The sequence below is a fragment of the Temnothorax americanus genome, unplaced genomic scaffold (assembly GCF_048541705.1).
Source record: "Temnothorax americanus isolate GAGA-0224 unplaced genomic scaffold, ASM4854170v1 Scaffold117, whole genome shotgun sequence".
Taxonomy (NCBI): Eukaryota; Metazoa; Arthropoda; class Insecta; order Hymenoptera; family Formicidae; genus Temnothorax; species Temnothorax americanus.
Window position 1 is genome coordinate 229767 of NW_027509250.1, and position 17738 is coordinate 247504.

At 39.9% G+C, this 17738-nt stretch overlaps 2 protein-coding genes across 5 annotated transcripts in view; one reads left to right on the forward strand and one right to left on the reverse strand.

Moving 5' to 3' along the window:
- Positions 1-4472: 4472 nt before the first annotated feature.
- Positions 4473-6832, forward strand: LOC143908824 (WD repeat-containing protein SL1-17). 2 transcript variants are annotated; one of them, XM_077426637.1, is made up of 8 exons: positions 4473-4834; positions 4959-5068; positions 5141-5310; positions 5386-5624; positions 5687-5780; positions 5859-5952; positions 6442-6613; positions 6673-6832. In XM_077426637.1, the coding sequence occupies exons 1-8, from the start codon at positions 4832-4834 to the stop codon at positions 6712-6714; spliced, it is 924 nt and encodes a 307-aa protein (XP_077282763.1). In that variant the 5' UTR covers positions 4473-4831; the 3' UTR covers positions 6715-6832. The 2 variants fall into 2 exon arrangements, with proteins under 2 accessions (XP_077282763.1, XP_077282762.1); XM_077426636.1 differs by having other exon boundaries at positions 4474-4834; positions 6695-6832.
- LOC143908821 (uncharacterized) overlaps positions 6817-17738 on the reverse strand; it is a 32771-nt gene continuing 21849 nt past the window's right edge. For all 3 annotated transcript variants that reach the window (XM_077426629.1, XM_077426628.1, XM_077426630.1), the window contains 6 exons: positions 14888-17634; positions 14665-14756; positions 14481-14585; positions 14316-14391; positions 13977-14238; positions 6817-13868 (listed from right to left, as the gene is read on the reverse strand). In XM_077426629.1, coding sequence (XP_077282755.1) covers positions 9597-13868; positions 13977-14238; positions 14316-14391; positions 14481-14585; positions 14665-14756; positions 14888-17634 — 7554 coding nt within the window. In that variant the 3' untranslated portion in view covers positions 6817-9596. The remainder of the gene's footprint in view (positions 13869-13976; positions 14239-14315; positions 14392-14480; positions 14586-14664; positions 14757-14887; positions 17635-17738) is intronic.

Below are 17738 nucleotides of genomic sequence, written 5' to 3' on the forward strand. Positions count from 1 at the left end.
TCCATCTGGGTAGTTCGGATACGAACCATAGCACGGACACGAACCATGTGCGTACCGTTACCGAGCGTAACAACGTAGTTGACGTTCACATTCTCAGGCGGCGCGTCAGTATACGTCCGCTGGAACGGAATGATCCCGGTTAAAGTCACTAGATTACAAAGTAACGCAATTAGGGGAAAAATAGCTGCCATTTTGACTCCACGCTACGCGGCCGTTTCAATTGTATATAATTGTATGTATAATCCAATTTTTTGTAGGGAAAAAAATAAAATTGTAAATTATATAAAAATAATTTTTATTTATGTTTTTTTTCCATTTGCTATAATCATTTTCATCGCAACACTTCTACTGCTATGACCAGCTGCTTTTTTTACATCACTGCTTACTTTTTTTAAAGAAAAATGAATTCTTGTTATTACAAAATTTTTTATAAACTTATAACCAATATTATGACACGAAGGAATAAAGTTTATCGAATATTCTTGTAAAAACATTGTTATAAAATCATTGACTTTTAATACATTAAAAAGTAAGTTAGTCTCATTTTTTCGAAATAATAGTTCGCACTTACATATCAAATTATATATCTCCATGCTTGGAAATATTAAAATATTTTCTTTATATTCTCTTAACTTTGTATAAAAACTTAGATTATTATTGTAGCTATAATTGTTAGAATCATTCGTAGTCACAAGAACATTAAAACAATTATTGCAATGTGTAAAATTTTTCTTTATTTTTAATAATAATGCACCTATTAAATAATATAATGCAGCTTGAACTGTATTATTTAAATCAGTTTCCTTTTCATTTTCAAGCAATAGTTGATATATATTTACATCCCATAAATGTTCATTGCTCTGCAGACATCTCTCTTCTGCAGAGGAATTTCTAGAATCTAATTGTTTTATTTCATTACAATAAGTAATAAGATCATTAGAGTCAATAACAGAATAATTACTACGATTAATATTTGCTTGATATTGTGATAAACAAACAAGTCTAAACGCTTGTTTAAATTCACGAGCGTCCGGTACAGATTTTCTCCCTCGAATTTGTGAAAATAGATTTTCTAAGGCATCTTGAGTGAACCTTCCTAATAATAAATACTTGAAATTGTGTTTCTCTAAATATTCAGCTTGCACATCTAGAGCAGTCTGAGTACAAAGTAATAAACCACTTTGAAAAGGTTTCCATCCTCCGTTCGAGACTGTAATTCCTCGAACAATCTCCAGAAAATCTTGCAGAAAATTAATATTATCTTTGTACACATCTACTTTACAATAAGATAGTGCAAGCTTCTGATAGCGACCTGTCATGAGTTTAAACCATTTATACATAATATTCAAAAACCAGGCAGTGGTTTTATGCTCACCGGCTATATTATTATTGGCTATATGAAACAATATAGCGGACGCGACACTTTTATTTAATAAACTCACACTTAAAGATACATTCATCTTCTCAAAATGGGATGGCGTTATAGAGCTTTCTTTAAGATATGGGCACAATTTTAACGTATCCTTTTGGTCTAAATTAAAAACTTCGCGAATAGGTGTCAGAGAAATTTCATTGGATGGTAAGTTATATTTTTTTACCAGAGTTTCGTCTAAATAAAATTTTTTTCCTGATGTTAATGAGCATGAAACATTTTTGTACACGTGCACAGAATCTGGCATAATGAATAATTTATCTTGATTATTGTATGGATGTTCAATATAATTATTAATTTTACAATATTTTCCAACAGTTATGTTCATAATATTCCACCAACTCCTATTCTGTGGTCCCATATCAGAAATAATTACTTTTATTACTAATCCGATATAATGTGCTTTTTGAACAATTGATATAATTTTATTATACATTTCTTCTGAATCGATTGAATTACCTGTCAATTCGTAAGCAACAGATTGTTTCCATTTTGTGGAAATACCACACAACATGAAAACAAGATAATGCGTTGCTAATTTATCAGAACTATCTAATCCCCCTGATAATTTCATAGTAGGTCGACCAACAACTGACATGATTGAATTGTCGTACTGTAAACCTGGTTTTATAGACATTTCGTCAATTAAGAGAACAGCATGTTTCTCTTCAGGCTTGAACGATTTTATCTGAAATTAAATTACAAAATCATAAGCAAATAATAGATAAAAATGTTTGTTAAATATAAATATGAGTACAAATATTTGCAAAAAAAATATTAAAAACAAAAAACCAATAACCTAGGCTGAGATTTCATACATCCGACAACAACAATGTCGGACGTAGGCGATTGGCTGCGGGATAAATTTCTCGAATCTCTAGAAATTATTTATACCGCAGCAAATCGCCTACGTCCGACATTGTCGTTGTCGGATGTATGAAATCTAAGCCTTAATCCAATTCAACATTATAAGTACTAACTTTAATTTTTAGCATGTTGAAAATATCCTCAAATATACCTGGCTTAAATTTTAAGCCTTGTATGCGACTTTGTAGAGTGCGGATACTTGGATACGGTAAATGCTGTCGGCGCACTTCTTTGTAGCCTTTTTGTCCGCAAGCTGCATAAAGTTTCAATGCTTTTGTAATTGTATCTGCAGACCATGATGTTCCTTTTTGTGTTTTACGCGTGATAAAGTCCTTTTGATCTTCGTTAAATATGTCATTATATCTTACATCTCTTTTTTGCAATCTTCTTTTTAAGATATTACGTTCCACCACAGTCTTATTTAAAGATTTCTTTAATTTTTTAATTTTTCTTCAAAACTTTTTATTATTTTATCAAGATTTTTATTTGATGCAGTATCGCTCATTACCACATCGGTTGCTTCAAAATGTTTTGATTTATTGGCACCACAATCTGCAGATATAATTTCCAACTCGGTAATAGTATCGTCACTATTATTGATATTACTGTAGGAATTTTCATTAAAATTATTTGTATTGTCCTCGTATTCATGTACAATTATTTCAAATAAATAATATTACAGTAATACATGTGTTCATAAGGAAATGATTCAGATAATTATACCTGAATTGTATCTTTCTTATACATCTAAGTATCATTGAATTATGTAAAACTTACGAGAATTATTACATTCTTACCATTATTAGTACTCATATTGTTCATTACTTCATTGGAATTATTTTCCAAATGTAATAAATTAGGTTTTCCATATGGGCGGAGCAATTTTCTATCATCTGCTCGATTGTTCTCAAATTGATTTTCATCAAAATGCATCTGTAAAATTAATATAATAATTAGTACTGTAAGACATATATGTTTCATACGTTTGTAATTCATTAATTACCTCACAAATTTCAGCCCTTTCTGGTAAAGTATCTCTTCCAATTAATTGAATCCATTCATGCCTTCTTTCTTTATTTTTCGGAACACGAAATAATCTAAATCCTCTTTCGCTGCGATTATTGCAGCCTTTAACACAACAACCTGGCATCTTGATACCTCTTATTTTTCTTCATGTGCAAAGAAGATTATAACAGGTTATAAAGACTGCACTTAAAGTAGAGATGATTTGCACAATGTATACACTATCTACACTTTTCGACCACCATTTTGACTCCCATGTATCTTATGAATTGCGTTACTTTGTAATCTAGTGACTTTAATCCCGGTGGCCGGCGCTCTCAGGTTTCTCTCTGCTATTGCCTAGCATTCCCCGTGTTCCTTTTTTACTGGCAGTGCTGAAAATATATAGTTTGCGTCACGTAACTATAGATTTTCACTGGCAGTGAATAAAGCGGAGAGCACACACTTCTGCACAACGCATAATGCGTAAGCATAAGAAAATTGATTGGTCCATACACATGTGCATAAGGAAATAGACCAATCAGGGGACCTATTATGGACTTGTTCGGAATGGATTCCGATCAGAATTGTTCAGTTATTTCCTAGATTTCTGTTGTCTTTTCTAGGGAAAACGGAATAATTCCGATCGGAATCCATTCCGAACAAGTCCATAATAGGTCCCCAATCCTCTTATGCTTACGCATTATGCGTTGTGCAGAAGTGTGTGTTCCCCGCTTAAAGGCCATCGCACACAAAATGCATAGCTTAGCATAAGCGTAGCATAAGACTGCTGGACCAATGAGCATCTTATGTAAATCAATATGGCGACTTTATGCTGGATGCTCATTGGTTTAGCCTTAAAGGCCATCACATACAAAATTGCATAGGCTGCATAAACATAGCATAAGACCGCTGGACCAATGAGCATCTTATGTAAATCAATATGACGACTCTATGCTGGATGCTCATTATTCCAGCGGTCAGGGCCTTGGCACATAGAAAAACTTAAGCAGTTAAACTTAAGCAGTAAGAAATCAACGGTATGGATTCGCTACCGCTTAGGGCCGTGCCTTAAGTTCTTGACTGTGATTGGCTGATTTGCTTACTGCTTAAGTTTAACTGCTTAAGTTTTTCTATGTGCCAAGGCCCTTATGCTATGCTTATGCAGACTGTGCGATGGCCTTTAAAGTTGATGTAATGGCGCTGCTGTTAAGCGTCCCATGAAAATTGCGCTTCTCACTCTTCTCGGGCTTTTCTTTGGCAAGTCCTGCCCGGAGCTACGACAATTGGTTCGCCCTGGCCATCTTTGGAGCTGTACAGCTCGAAGGCCATAAAAAAAGAAGAAGAAGAAGACTGCCCGACTGCCCGGTGCTCACCACTACTCACCAGTGCTCACACTGCTCACCGGTGCTAGCAGGTGCTAGCAACAGTAGCAACTTGAAAAAAGAAGATATATAAACACCGAAGAACGCGCATCAAGAGTTTACGTATTATATCTACTTGAATAAAAATTTATTTTTTGATAGTAAGATGGTGAGAATAAATCTGTCAATTTGTTCATTTCTATTGAATATCTATCTTAATAATAATGTTAAAAAAATAACATCAAAATATCTGTCAACCATCGTTTTTCTATATATTCTGTTTTCTTTTTCAGTATTCTTTAATTCATAAAACAGAAAATGCCCATGAGGATAGTATATGGACTTGTGGATGGGGTTGTCCAAAGAGAAAGAGGGATATCCACCCGGATAATGAAGATTCACGGTAATTAAAAAGTTAACTTATTAAAAAATTAATTAGTAAAAAACTTATTTTAATTATTATATTACTTAACAGGGATTCTATACGATCTAATGAAGATGAGATTGCAGAATATCTAGTAACAGCTTCTGTGGACGATTCTGTGAAAGTATGGGAGCTAACGGATGGTGCTTTGAAGTTAAAACACAAATTAACTGGATATTCCTTGGGAGTCGTATCCATAGCTATTAGTTCGGATGGATCAAGTATATAATTGAATAGAAATATTAATTAAATGTATATTAATTGACTGATATTTATCTTTTATTCTTGATTTGTAGAATGTGCCTCAAGTTCGCTCGACTCTAGTCTGAAATTGTGGGACTTACATTCCGGTGATAAGCTATTGAGCATTGAAGTTGGCCCAGTAGATATTTGGACTTTAGTGTTCTCTCCTGACGATAAATTTATCGTATCTGGTAGTCATGCTGGTAAAATACACTTATATGGGACCGATAATGGTAAACAAGAACAGACATTAGATACAAGAGGTGGAAAATTTACATTAAGTGTTGCTTATGTAAGTAGATTGTATAAAAATATGTGATACATGTAACTTGTGTATAAGAGTGTGCGTTCCAGAGTCCAGATGGTAAATATATTGCAAGTGGTGCGATAGATGGTATTATTAATATCTTTGATGTTGCTTATGGAAAAGTTTTACGTACATTGGAAGGTAAATCCTCCCTTTCCCACACAAATATATTACAACATTACCAAGGTATAAATGTTCTATCAAGTTTATATTATTTAGGTCACGCGATGCCTATCAGGTCTTTATGTTTTTCACCCGACTCTCAGTTGCTTCTTACAGCATCTGATGATGGACATATGAAACTGTATGATGTGTGAGTAAATTAGAAATTTAGAAATACATATACATGTATACTTCTCTCTTTCTCTCTCCTTGACACTATAGTTCAAGCTAAGTTTTGATTCTGGAGAAATACGATTCTACATGAACTTTTGCTTCTTCTTGATTTTGTTGCAATTTCGTAGCAATTTTTCTTGGAAAGGATTGTTACCTCCCAATCTCCACTCTGGAGAATTGAGATTTTTTAAAAGCATATTTACTGTTTGAAGCTTGTCTCCAAGGGACAATACAGTACCACATGTTCAGTTATTTTGGAATTAAATTCATGTTTCAAATAATTTGTTTTTATCATAGTGGAATACTTTCTCACTAAAAATTTTGTAGTGTTACATGCAGAATAGCATTTCTGGGAATTAAACCTTCTTTTGGACAAGCTATTGGTTCAGCATTGAGCATAAGTATATATATGCTAGTTTTACTAGAAACAAATTAGTATTAATGTTTCATTTTCTTTTTTATTCAGCAAGGATGCGAATCTGGCAGGAACAATGTCGGGTCACGCTTCTTGGGTACTCGGCGTGGCTTTCTCACCAGACGGACAGCAATTTGCATCAAGTAGTTCCGATCATACAGTCAAGATCTGGGAATTAGCACAAAGACAATGTTTGCATACATTTCGTGAACATAAGGATCAGGTATGTCTTAAATTTGAAATAATTTCTGTTTAATATACAATCTTTTAAAATTTTAATAGATTTTTATAATTTTTATAATAGGTATGGTCAGTAAAGTATAATCCACAGCGAAATAACATAATTGCGTCAGTATCCGAGGATAAATCTATTAATTTATACGAATGTCCTATATACGACAAATAATTGCACCAAGGATCAATAAATATTTTGTATCTGCTACATTTATTCTGTTTATTAGTTGGAAACAACCGATAACACATTTCTTTCGAGCTTAGATTATGATTAAGACGGGAGGGATATACTTAGCTATAAATTTTATTGTACTGCAAGTAATAATGTACAAACTATAAAGATATCTGACAAATTTAAAAGGCGATATGTAACAAAAGTTATTCTTAAAACCTAGAGTGAAGTCAAAATAATGTTACAAAACAAGAAATTACAAGATGGTGTACAGACCAAACAACGTAAGGATACCCTGATGTTTCCAAGTTGACGGAGTTAAATCTAATTAACTCGAACTGGAACAGGGTAAGATCGTTTACACAAAAAGAGACTTTTCGATTAAATTAATAAATATAATAGATTCTAGCTCATGTGCCAAATGATCTTGTGTGATGGTCGTGTGTGTCCCTATCAAGATGGCAGCCCGGTACCACACTAATTAGCCGCGCGTAAGCAACGCGCTTTCTCGCGAGCGCCTGGCCGCGCCGCCTAAATATATAAACTTTGGGGAAAATGCTTATCGCCCTCATCGGCCGATTGACGCTACCACTAAGATCGCATTAGGCATATACTTCTGGAGTCACCATCGCGACTCGCAGAAAGTCACGGATGTCCTTAAAATCTCCTTCTGATAAAAGTTCGATGACAATTTAATTCTCACGCAGAAGGAAAATTGACATGATATAAAAGATAAGAGATCAAGGATAAATTTAAAAACAAAAGTAAAAATAATTTAAATAATAAAATAATTTTGCAGCTGCTCGTCTGCAATAAAGTCTTCGATGAAAGACAAAAATAATGTTAAATAATAATTAAACATATAGGATTTTGATCTCAGATCTATATCTGATCTCACTGATCTGTACACCCCTTTAGTAATACATTTACTTTCACGAAGGGGATCGATTTTGATAGACACTGCTTACAAGCAAAACAAATATTCATAATACATATAATATGTGACGAAAATAGACGACATATTGCCTGTAGACTAGAACTTAAGGTAATGCTTATAAAATTTTTGTCCCGTTATTTTAATGCTGTTTTTAGCCAATTACTTACAATTAGACCGCTTTACGTTTACAGTCGATATAAACGGTACTTCCTTATTATGATTAATTTTCGATCGAAGACGCTTATTCCGGATCTTCATCGCCTTACTTATCAGTCTTCAAAAAATAATTAAACTTTGTATCCGTTTGTGAGAGATGATATATATACGAATCGATTAATATGAAGAAAATAAAATACAGATCGCCTCGTCTCTCCCCGATTTCTCAACCTCGAATACGAAGATGTATCACTAGCAATGCATCACCAGCACATCGTGCTACACATAGTACACAGGTTTAAACACGTGCTACTAAAACTTTCTACATCCTTCACTCACGTTATATATCGACATTGAGGACGAGCGTGGCCTACTTAGTAGACAGCGCACTGGTCTATTGAGCCAAAGGTCCCGGGTTCGATTCGCGGTAGAGCTAGAAAATTTTATTCGCTCGTTCTCCTCTTGGAAGGCAATGGCAAACCACCGAGAGTAGTATGTCTTGCCACGAGAACTCCTCTAAAAAAAATTGCCGTTCGAAATCGGCGTTAAGGGGATCCTAAAGTGAAGGCTGAACTTCCTCGACGTCGGTAATGTCAACATTTCTAATCCTGTTTTCTATGTCATATATATATATATATATATATATATATATATATCTGTCCTTGTCTAACGAGAGGCATCTGTCCTTGTTTCGGTTGCTGCGCCATCTCTCGCTACACGCAATGTCAACCTGAATGTGCTTTTGGACATATAAAAGTTTATCTAAACTAATTTTTTTTCTAGGCTTTCAATCTTAGATCTAATTGCACGATATTGTTCTTAAATGTTGTCCCTAGGTCATGCCGGTCTAATTTTGTGGATATTTATTGTGGAAATTTTGTACAAAGCAAATATTGTCGTCACGTATACCAAAAATTAACAAAAATATTAATTTTTTCTCGTTTTCGATATAAATTCGATCATCATGACCTAGATTTTGATGCGTACTTTAATTCTAGACAAGAATTTTGCATTTCTATAAAGCCAATTAAAAGATTAGTGCTAAGAAAAAAAGCCGGTATTACAGACGGCTTTAGGATCCCCTTAAACTGTAGGTTCCATAATATACAATGTGTATAATCCACGTGCGCAACACATGTATATGAAGAGAAGTCACCACGCTCGGACACGAGTAATAGGACTGAGGAGGAGGAGGATATATATATATATATATATATATATATATATATATATACAAAATTGAATAAATAACCGATCAGAATCACCGCTACGCACTAAATTTTCGACTGGTTCTCTCTTTCAAACTCGGAATTATTCTAAATATCATGTATACAATATACAACAGACAAAATGGACAGGAATGGTCTTGAGATTTCCTATTAATATTTCACACGGTTTTGTCGTTATTGAAGAGGTTGGCATCGCGATGCGTATGAGATTATGGATATTACCATAATTATTATTTTTTATATTTTGGGTAAAATATTAAAGGACTTGTATGTGCTCCGAAGCATATACGCCGTACATAACAAAACATAAAGGAAGAAATGATTAAAATTATCTACTTAATGTAATGCATATCACATGTGACGAATGTGTGCAGGCAAATGTATTATAGCAAGCGAATATACACAATGACTAGCCAGGAACGAAGAGGACGCGATTATTACAGAACTTATTCACGCTTTATTTAGAGGATTCGTCTCCCTATACCGTCGTTACCCGAGTGGACCCCGTGGCTATTTCCGCGTGGCAATCCGTCGTCTCGAATTTACCCTGATCCTCGTCCGATTTGGTTTTGGCCGCTTGCAATGGAATGTCTGGCTTTGGATTGTAATTGAAGGGCGGTACGATCGCCGAAGCTGGCGTTCGCATGCCGCTACCGCTGTTCTCCACTGCTGCCATCGTTGGGTCCACGCGGATGAAGGAACCAAGCCTGGATATTCTCTTGGTGGGATCCACTTCCGCCGCGAGATCGACGCTCGGTTGTTTCCTCATGGTCACCAGGATATCACCCAACTGCGTCACCTCCCGCTTGTACGTCTCGGAGGACTTCACCGGGATTTTGCAAGGTGCCTCGTGGGCATTCATGCCCGTCAAGTCGCAGGAGTTCCTGTATTTGGATCCGCCAAGTCCAACCTGTGTACTTAAAACCGGCGGTCGGTTGGATTTGGATTTGTATGGTGACATATCACCGTTGTTGCTGTCCTCCTGAGAAATCCCCTCGAACGTGGAACTGCGAAACAGTCTGTATGCCGACGGGTTATCGAACGTGACAGCTGCGGTTGCGGTGTCTACTTCGGTGGCGCTATTGGTGGGCCTTATCCATTGCCTGGTATCCGGCTTCTCGAAACGCTGCCTATTCTTGCTCTCCTCAACCTTTTTCCAAAGACTCGCAATCTTACTCGTTGCCTGCTTCGTCAACTTACGATTTTGTACGCTCATAGACGAATTAGAGACTATGCTGGAGTTGCTGTTAGATCGTTGTCCCAGTGGATCGACCCTCCGAACGGTCTTATCGTTCTGGAGCGCGTTACCGTTAAGGACTTTTGTTGGCACGCCTATTTTTTCCGATGATATTTTCTTCGACAGCATTAATAATCCTTTAGACGGTTGCATCTTTTCGGAGCTGTTGGCCATCATCATTTTTGGCTGATACTCTTGATGTGTTTTCACGGAGATTTTGGATTTTCCCGTTGCAGGATATATTTTTGACGAAGCACCTTTGATCGGTTTGGCAATCTTGGTCTTTATCGGAGAAGCGGACGTAGAATGCACCGTCGGAACATTCTCCACCTCCGGCTCATCCTTCGTAAAAGTTCCTTGACGCTCCAACAGCTTAATCGGGACCTCTGGCGGTCTGCTGTCGTTCTGATAGTTAGATGAGCAAGCTGAGGGTGTACTGTGACGCTTAGTGGATTTCGTGAAAGTCAACATAGATCCCTTTTGAGGTACGGAGGCTCTCTTGGACACAGTTAAATTTCGTGTCTTCTTCTCTGCATCCACGGAAGGTGATATCCTCTTCGGGCTTGTGTTAGATTTTGGAGAGTCTTTTGTAGCAATCGTCGTACTATTGTTACTATGTCGCAATGTAGTGGCTCTAGTAGCTCTAACAATGGGCGAAGTGTTGCTGCGACCCATCGGTATCCCGCTGACAGGGTTCATTTGCTTCAACGGCGAAGATTGCGGAGTCGGCTTTCGTGTTATTGGGTTAGAGTAGAGCGCCTTTCTTCGTCCTCGAATAGCCTTCGGGCTTTCCGGCTCAGATTTATCCGTCCCGTTGGAATCCGCGCTCGGATCTCGACCTGGCATTCCCGGTTTGATTATCCGCGGCCTTTTCGTCTCCCTGGGTTCTTGTCCCTCATCGGCGCAATTGGACTCTTCGTCGCTGCCTGAATCAGCTGGGTGCGTCGAGCCCAGATTCTTGTAAGTAACTTCTACGTGTTCACTTTCTAATTCCTCACTGTCAATGTTTGTCGTGGAAGTTTGGACGTTGTTAACGTATTGCGTACCTATCAGCTTCTTTGAAAGCCCGTTAATGAGACACATTCTTAGATTACGATCTGACTCAGGATCATTCGACGCCAAAGTGATGGTCTCGCAACGCAGAATGTCGTCTCCAGTCGAATCATTAGCTTTACTTGACTCGTTCAGAGTGTTCAGCACAATGGTGGCATTTTGTTCTAGCATGTTTTGAATTTTTTCCCGCGCGTATCCTTGCGCGCTTGCTTGTCCTTCTTCCGTCATGCCGATGCTCAAAGCGGGATTGCTCTCCTTGAAGACAGTTTCCGAATCGTTCAACGTCCTTGTGCGATATCTCTCCTTGTTCTCCTGCGAATCCCCGCGTTTTCTTCTCACAGTCTTGCACATAGGCAACTTTGTGAGCGTAGGGATCGAGGATTTGATGGAGGACGTAGATTCCTGTTTCTCTACAGTATCTTCAATGGTCATCTTGTGCGCCGCTACATCCTTAGTTTTGGCTACATTCAGATCCGGGAATGGATTCTCCAGCACTTGCGTCTGGAATCTCGCTCTATTCTCTTGTCTGCGTTGCTTTGGTGTCAATTTTGAGAAGGGAGAACACTTTCCGCGTGAAATTCTACCACCCATGGCATCGTTGACAATACCGTCTTGCCTCCGGCGTTCTTCCTCTTCCTTCTTGACAATCTCTGCGGCAATGGTATATGTCTTGTACCTCTCTTTCGCCAAGTTTCGTTTTTGCTTCGGGGTCAAGTAGTTCCTTGAGTGCGGTCGCCTCTTCGGCGTCGATTCCGCTGAGCTACTGACGCAATACTCGGACGAGATTGGAGTGGCCGCCTCATCGGTATCGTTCTCCGCTTCGTCGATCACTTCTGCCACGATCGAGTGCACTGCTTCATCGGTATGTAAATCCATATCTATGCACAGAGTGTCACTGCACATGGTGTCGGTAGTCGCCTCCATGGTGGACTCATCCATCTCAGTCACCTCGTTGAACAAGGACGGTGGATTGATATTCTCCAAGCATTCGCTCAGACTGTTACTCGCGCTACTTTGTATACCCTCAACATAACGCATGCATGTCATGGACAGTACATTTGCGACCGGTTTCAGCATCTCGAACACCACTGGGTCGCTGCCGATTAAACTGTGCGAATCTTGCTCCTTCGAATCCGCGATCTCCGACGTGATGCTAGCCACACTCAACATGCTGTTCTCCATATCACCTACGTCCGGCAGTTCATCCATCATGGACGGTGGTTTGACGTTCTCCAAGTGCGTGCTGGTGCATTCGTTTAGTAAATTTTCCAAACTAGTCGTGTGACTCTGGTTTTGGCCCAGGGCTCGCTTAGCTACTACGCCGATCGGCAAAGACTTTTTCCGCACGTTGCGAGGATCGTTGGAACTTCTCATCGGTGCCGGTGGCAACGACGTGGAATAACATCTGTCCCGGTTAATGAATGTTTCAGCAGTGTTGTCAGCAATGCCAGCGTAGCTTGCCGTCAATGAAAGTAAACTTCCCATCGAAGACGGCGGTTTGATCGCTTCGAGGTCAATAATCGTCAGATTCGTTGTTTCGAGCTCATTCTGATGATTCGCCTCTGCATCCACCGCTTCCGCTAGCTTGATAGCCTCGCGCTGGATGATTTTCGACTCTGTCATGTTGATCTGCTCGTTGTTCTCCGATATGGTAGTGCGCTGATCTTCCTGCGCATCGCTGTTGAACGAAGCGACTAACGGTGCGCTCATGCTGATACTGGGGAAGGAAACGTCATTAGGCGAATCCTCATTCCACGTGTCGCACGTCAGACTTTGCTTCATCGTACCAGAGTCTCGTTCACGTATCGCTTCAGTTTGCTGAACCAACGTTGCTGTCAATCGATCTAACGAAGCAATCATAGCATCGGGATCTCTCTGCCGTCTATATGTCTCTTCTTTTATATGCTTCTCCGCGCTGTTACGATGCAAAACATCTGAGATCTTCACGATTTCGAAGGTTGCTTCCGGTTTTCCATTCATGTTACCGTCAATCTCGGTTTCATCGTTATTTCTTCCTTTTATGAAGTCTACTTGTTTGTTATATAACTCTAGCTGCGACTTAACGTAATCTGCGTTGCTTTGGTTGAAAGCGATATTGCCTTCAGACTTTATACCGGATTGAATGCATAGTTCTAAAAGCGCATGTTCGGACTGCTCGACTGAGTCGATCGACTCGCTACTTTCGGAATCTTTTGATTGCTTCATAGATGATATATCCGTAAGCCGAACATTAGTTATTGCTTCTACTCTAATGGAGCCCTTTGGATCTGTGCTGCATTCATCAGTTACGACAAAATCATTAGAAATGTTTTTATCTAAGGATACATTAGACTTCTGTAATACAGATATTGCCCCTTCTGAGAAATTATTGCTGTGATTATTATCATTTACTGTTTTCATAGCCATAGTGTTACTTGATTTCTCATTATGCGTGTATTTGTCATTCACGTTTGTTGTTGCCTATGAACAAAATATTACCTTTTAAAAATATAATTAAAATAGAGATATTATATAAGATATAGATTGTTATAAAATTAATATTAAAAAATCAATCTAAAATATTCTTACTGTGATTGTTTCTAGCTGAATATTTCTTTTAGATAGTTTTTCGTTATTATCCTTCTCATCTTCTCTATTTTTCTTTGTCAAAACGTTTTCAGCTGTGGTTCCATGAGATTCTGCATATTTTATATTAAACAATGAACTATTGGGTACTACAGTTCCTTTATGCTCCACTTGATCCAAAGCAAGATTTGTTTGATATCGAGTCAGATTAGTTTCTGATCGAGGAAGTTTTTCGAGATTATTTCCTACGAAGGAATGTCTATGCCTACGAAATAAAATAATTCTATGAAAATTGTAAAATAGCGAATAACGTAATTTCCACAATGATTATTAATATTTTACCGATTATTTTGCATTCCAATGTTAATACAAGCGGCTAATAAATCCTCGTCATCCTCGTCTCCGTCGCTAACTTGATCTATATAGGGTCACAAAAAATTGTTTGTGTTTACTGAATCATTAATACAGACTAATTTTCCACAGTTCTCGCGGAATTATAATACTTACATCCTGAATCGTTATTAGAAGTCTTTAAACCAGTGCTGCTAGATGAGAGTTCAATGTCACTCGCTGGTAAATTTGTATTTATTTTGCAATTATTTGACTTAGAGTCTGCAAATTTATGTTATTTGTGAAAAAGTCTATCTAAGTTATACGAAACGCTTGAGCTAAATAAAATGTTTTAGATTACCTTGACTATTAATTCTAGAGCTGGACTCTCCATCATGATCGTCATTATATTCAGAATTTCCTAATACCATCGAAATTGGCGTCGTTCTTACACTACGCAAATATGCAAATAATTATGCGTTAAAAAATATTCCAATTAAATATAACAATTCATTACTCAAATGCTTTGATGGATTCTATATATAAAACATGAAATATTATGATTAATTAAAAAGCATAATTACCTTGAATGACTTTGCATGCTTGCGTCTTCTCGATTGCCTTTGAGATGTTTGCTGCCCAAATTTTCCTCAAGGTACGGTAACGAACGATTCGCGCTCTCATCGTCCGTAAGATGTGTCACGTCTCGTAAATTCAAATCCGTTTCAGATTCGGTAAAGTCGTTCAGTTTTGGTACGTCTGTCAAGGACGATGCTTTGCATTCACCGGTGTCCTCCACATGCCTCGCCTTATATCGTTCCGGTAATTTCTTCGATGAGCTCCTTATACGGCTATCGTCCTGTAGATCGGAAGCGGAAGTGGCCCTGGACGAGTTCAGGGACGTCTCGCGTGGTGTTCCCTCTGTGTAGTAAGTTCTGACTGTGTCCTCATGCAGGAGTCCTTGACCATTGCCCGAAAAGAAATCGGAATGTTGTTTCTCGTCGTCTATAGTTTGCTCGCCGTAGCGCAGACTATAGTCGGTTGGTTGATCCAAATCCGTTTCGGCGTAATTGCCGAATAAATTATCGTCCGGACTGGGAACAATCGTTGCAGGTGATATTGTTTTCTGAATACTGTTTAGGGCAGTATCAATATCATGATGACGCAAAAGGACCTTCCTCGCACTTTCTTTTATAGGAGAAATGTCAGACAAATAGGAGGTCGGCTTCGAACTATCGACGGTCGTGTTTGCGGTTGTTCGTCGATAATCCGATTTAACGCGAACAGTCGCTTCGACCTCTTCGGAGACGCTAGACTGGCTACCAGCCTTAGACGAGGGTGACACGCTCTGATCGATCAGAGACATGTTGTTCTCGATGGAAGAGTGCAACGAGGTCTGAGAGGGTTCTTGATTAGGCACTGCAGCCCATGATATGGTAGAATTTGTGCATCTCAGCTCGTTTATATCGAAAACGTCGGACGGTACTAATTGTTCCGGTATTGCATTTTTGTAACGCAAGGTATATTTCCTTTCGGAGGAGATGACTTTCGTGTCGCTACACACGCCGTTATTACCGAATCCGATAGTGGAATGCAACGATGAGGATTGTTGTTTGATCTGCGAGTCGGTAGGCGATATCCCGTTCAGAACATGACGATTTATTCGTTCAAACATCGTGTCGGAATGCGTACTTGTCACAGAACGCATCGAGTCTCTACTCTCACTCCTAGCGACTCCGTTGCATTTGGCGGTGGATGTGCTAGGTTGACTGTGCAACTGATAAGAACGCAGGCCATGAGCACTGATGCCGAGGAGACTGTGATCGAGCTTGAATGTGAATTTGTCGTCTTTGTTAGTCGGCGACGTGCTCGGTTCGATATTGTCGCACGTTTCGGCCAGATTCTGGTCAATCTCCTGCTCCAGAGCCCGTTGCCTGCGGGCAACCAGGCTCGGCAAGGTCGACAGTCCCAGTCCGCGAGCGGTGGAGTCCAAGTGGACGAGATTGTTGCAGCCGGGTCTGGCACTCAATAGATTCTTCAAGGCCGCGCTAGAACCCATTGAGATCATTTTATGCTTGGAATGAACGAGACTACGCAGCATCGGCACGGCCCCTAGGTCCCAAAGGAGACGTTGATCCTGAGGACACCGCGCGGACAGGTTCCAGAGTGCTCCGCAGGCATTGCTGACCACCGTCAGACTGGGTGATCTCAGCTGCTGTAGGAGAACTTGCAAACAGCCTCTCTCTCTCACGGTAGCTCGATAATCCTCTCGCACCGCTACGTGACTCGATACATTTCTCAGAATACCGCCGGCGTTTTCGACGATCGCAAGCGTCTTAGATGGCGCCTTGTAACTTAGCATGTCTACGAGAAAGGCCAGCGCGCCATCCACGGCGCAGATATCTACTTTGTTCGTGCTGCAGTGAGCCGACAAGTTCCACAGAGCGGACAGGATTGATTTGAGGGTGGATTCCTTGCGACCTTCCATGGCGGCTTTCATCAAGCCTGTCACCGCACCCACTTCTCTCAGAGTCTGCTTGCTGCTGCTGTCGGCGCGCCAGGATAAATTCCTCAGGACGCTGGCCGTTACTTGCCTGAGATCATCGCTCGGACTTTTCAGTTGCGAAACTAACGCCTTCATGAATTCTTTGAAGGAGCAGAGCAGCGCTTTATTATTGCCATCACCGAAGGTCAAGTTGGTCAACGCCATTCCCGCGTACCGTCTCAACGTGATGCAGTTCTGATCGTCGCTCTCGCTGCCATGGGCCAAGTGATCCATCTCGATGAGTTCCGCGACCGCGTGGAGGCCGCCCAGCTGACACATCGCGTGGCGATGGGCCTCATCAAAGGATAATTTCATAAGCGCGGCTATTGTCGCCGCGGGATGTCCCCTCTCGAGGTCATCCGCGGACTGATATCGTTCCAGGGACATCCTCAGACTCTGACAATAGTCACGCAGCTGCTCGAGAAATCGAAGCACCCGCGCCTCCCGGCGACCGGCTCTTTCGTCGCTCTTGGCGTGCACCACGTTGTGCAACGCCTGCATAGCTCTGTCTCGAGTGTCAGGACTCTGTCCGGGCGCATGGATCAGTTGTACCAGTAATGGCAGGCATCCGGATTGTCTCATCACTAAGCAGCTGTCTATAGAGGTGCTCATAGAGAGCAGAGTCGTGCTCATATCATCCCGGCCGTTCTTCTCAAGCATACCCAGGAGATTGTACACCACGTCTACCTTGGCTCCTAATCGTCGATGGCCCTGCAGCTCCGCGGAGTTAGCCCCGAGAACCGCGGAGTTCGACGACGATGAGAAACTCATCACGCTGGCCACATCCTATGTGCGGACATAGATTTTCGTGCAATGTTTTCATTTGTCCAGATAACGCGCAAACAAATATCTAGAGAGATGTCTCGATTTCTCAGACATTTCTTTAGATT